This window comes from Morone saxatilis, unplaced genomic scaffold (genome assembly GCF_004916995.1).
Source record: "Morone saxatilis isolate NCDOM2014 unplaced genomic scaffold, NCSU_SB_2.0 Contig5, whole genome shotgun sequence".
NCBI lineage: Eukaryota > Metazoa > Chordata > Actinopteri > Moronidae > Morone > Morone saxatilis.
The window spans coordinates 24,764,355-24,767,582 of NW_023340095.1; the positions used below are offsets into that span (position 1 = coordinate 24,764,355).

Genomic DNA, 3,228 nt, shown 5'->3' on the forward strand with positions numbered 1-3,228 from the left:
GGACACCTCGTCGGGCATTATCCCTTACATAAGGGATATAGTTTGATACCTTTGTCTCAGTAACTCAAAATTAGAATCAGGGTAGGCCAGGTGGGTTTTCACATACAAGGAATTTACGTTGGTATATTAGTGCATAACAATAAACATAGAAGAAAGAAAAATATAAAGAAACAAATACTGCAAGTTAAAGAAGAATAAATAGAAAAAATATTATAAAGACAATAACAAGCAATATGTACAATATGTTGTACAGTTTGTGCAGGAATGGGCAAAAGATCAGAGTATTAAGTATGAAGAATATTTGCAATATGCAAGATCACTTTACTCCGTAACATCAACGTAACCAGCCTAATTCTTTATTAAAATCTTTATTTAAATTATTGGTTATATGGTATGCAAAGTTCCTGAATGTCATTATTGTGCTGTGCAGATCTTCTGTGCCCCATCATTTGATGACAAGATCCTGGAGGTTGTGGCTGTGTTTGGGAGCATGCAGATGGCCGTGTCCAGAGTCATTAAACTGCAACACCACCGCATAGCACAGGTCAGAACACACACTACAAATTCTATGAAAATAAAATAGCTATACATAAATAAATATGTACAACTAATCCAAGCTTATCTGCCCAAATCAGTGTCGAACAGTGAAGATTACTATCCTGGGTGATGAGGGGGTTCCCATTCAGGTGGACGGCGAGGCCTGGATCCAGCCACCTGGAGTCATCAAGATCCAGCACAAGAACAGAGCTCAGATGCTCACCAGAGACCGGGTGAGAAAGAGAGAGGGAGGGGAAAGCAGAGTGGAGCTCAGTGAAGAGCAGTAGGAGAAAGTGGAAAGTGTGGAGAATAAGATGAACCTGAGTGAGGAGGTTGGACATAGCTTTACGTGATATATCCTTTGATTCCCCCTGCAGGCGTTTGAGAACACACTGAAGTCATGGGAGGACAAATTGAAGTATGATAAGCCTCCTCTGCGGCCTCACCTCTACCCACAGCAGTCTGTGGATCTGGCTACAGAGGAGGAGGCCGCCCTGGTGCAGATGTGCGCCCGAGCTGCAGAGGAGCTCATTACAAGGTAAACATGTGCTGCCATGATTATCCACAGGCTTTTACAGATCTATAAAGAATACCGTTTTTTTTTTTCTTTGTCATAAATTGTCCCCCTGATGTTTGCTCTGTCCAATCACAGGATATGTGAGGCTGCGAAGACCAATGGGCTGTTAGAGCAGGAGCTGGCTCATGCTGTTAATGCCGCATCTCATGCCATCAACAAAACACACCCCAAGTTCCCAGAGGTTAGCTATCAACACGATAGCATGATATGGAAATATCTTTCTAATCACTGATACCATTTTAAAGCCAGAGAGAGTCCTTGACAGCTGGACAAACTGAAAAAGCCAATTTATAGAAAGTGCAAAGAGGACGTATATTGTAAAGTAGGCAGGTAACCTGTTTGTCTGTTTAATCATTTATTCACAGGCTAAGCTTTAAGCAGTAGTCTAACAAAATTAAAATAGCACCATTACCTGGTGGTGTTTTATGTAGAAGTAGGTTCAAATATTGTAATTAAAATTGCCAAAAATGTCATTTTGCTAAATTTAATGTTATTTTGTAATTTAGCAATTAGTGAAAGTTTAATTCAAGATCCCCTCCAGACATGTATTAACACATAAAAAATAGTCTTCTTGGAACAATAATGTGTGTCTGAAATGTAAAAAAAGTATAATTTCCACATTAAAAACACAATATGCAATGTTATTCATTTCAAACAAGTTTTAAATCACACTTAACTGTAGAAGGTGCATACTGGACAAGGACTGACTTGTTCAAATCCTGCTGGTAGGTCCCACCCCTTAAAATCAGATATTCAATGAGCACAGAGACTCTTTCCACTTTCAGCAGATGAATGTGAAAACATCTGTTTTAGCTGCAGTTTAGCTTGTTTTAATAGAACACTTACTTTGATTGTTTTAATATGTTGCTGCATATTAAAAATGACTCATTAGACTGAACCTCTTTTGAACTGCAGCTAAGCTATTTAAATGCTCAGTGTGCTATTTACTATATAAGTATTGTGTCCTGTTTCTAGAGTCTGACGAGAAACACAGCTATAGAGGTGGCCAGCACTGTTAAGGCTCTGTACAACGAGACAGAGTCACTTCTGTTGGGCCGAGTCTCTCTGGTGAGTTATGATGGCTGTAAAGGAGACTTTATCGTTGTGTTAATTACTTTCTTTTACTTTTACTCCATATTATTTAATGTTTCAACCATACTGCAGCGTTAAAGGATGCTTCTAGTTTAATATAACTCTTATTTTAGTAGTTGTCCTTACAGTATGATGCGTTTAGTTGATCCCGGCCTGTGTTTTCCCCCCTTGCAGCAACTGGACCCACCAGAGGAGGAGCAGCTGTCCAATGCTCTGCAGAGTGTGGAGCTGGAACTGGGCAAACTGGGAGAGATCCCCTGGCTCTACCATATACTGCAGCCCAATGATGAGGAGGTAAGCAGCCTCAGCAAACACTCACACACAGATGAACACGTGCACACACGTTTCTGTGTAGTATTTTTATAAAACATGTAACATTACCAACATTGTGTACTCCTGCCCCTCATAACAGTAAGAGCTATGTGCACACTTAATCTGTATGTCTTTATGCGTAACATGGCTACAGGCATCGGGAGAGCTGAGTAGCTAAATGAAATGCTATAGGTTGACTGTGCTTATGTACCAGGAACACTCTCTGGGTTACGGCAAGAGGAACAGTCGCAGCAGCATGTTTCGCATAGTGCCCAAGTTCAAGAAGGAGAAGGCGGCAAAGAAGACGAGCCCTCAGTCAGGTATGGCTGTGTCCACTTTTCCATCAGCAGGATGGGGAATCATTCAGTCTGTCCCATCTGCTATGGGGCTTTAACCGGGAATATTATTTATTTGTCGGCCTCAAAATGTATGATGATTGTTACTGCCTTTTATTCAGAAGGATGGTAGCATCAAATCAAAATGCAAGGACAAAAGCTCAAATATTTCTGTGGCTCGACTAATTTTAAAGTAAGTTTAAAGATCCCCTCTAGACATGTATTAAGACATATACAAATAATGTGCTTGGAACAATAATGTGTGAAAAAAAAAAAATTAAGATAAAAGTTAAAAATTAAAAATTCTTACACAGTAATCTCCTCCTTCTGCCTCATTAAAACTTCCAGAATCTCTGAATATACAAATGTTGTTGA

At 39.8% G+C, this 3,228-nt stretch overlaps 1 protein-coding gene across 1 annotated transcript in view; it reads left to right on the forward strand.

The window, feature by feature from the left end:
- Positions 1-3,164, forward strand: part of LOC118338949 (diacylglycerol kinase eta-like) — a gene marked incomplete at its 5' end in the record, with an annotated part of 7,948 nt that extends 4,784 nt beyond the window's left edge. Inside the window, 7 exon segments of the mRNA XM_035676421.1 lie at positions 431-544; positions 636-770; positions 915-1,075; positions 1,190-1,295; positions 2,090-2,182; positions 2,381-2,500; positions 2,733-3,164. Of these exon segments, the coding sequence (XP_035532314.1) occupies positions 431-544; positions 636-770; positions 915-1,075; positions 1,190-1,295; positions 2,090-2,182; positions 2,381-2,500; positions 2,733-2,912 (909 nt within the window).
- Positions 3,165-3,228: the final 64 nt, after the last annotated feature.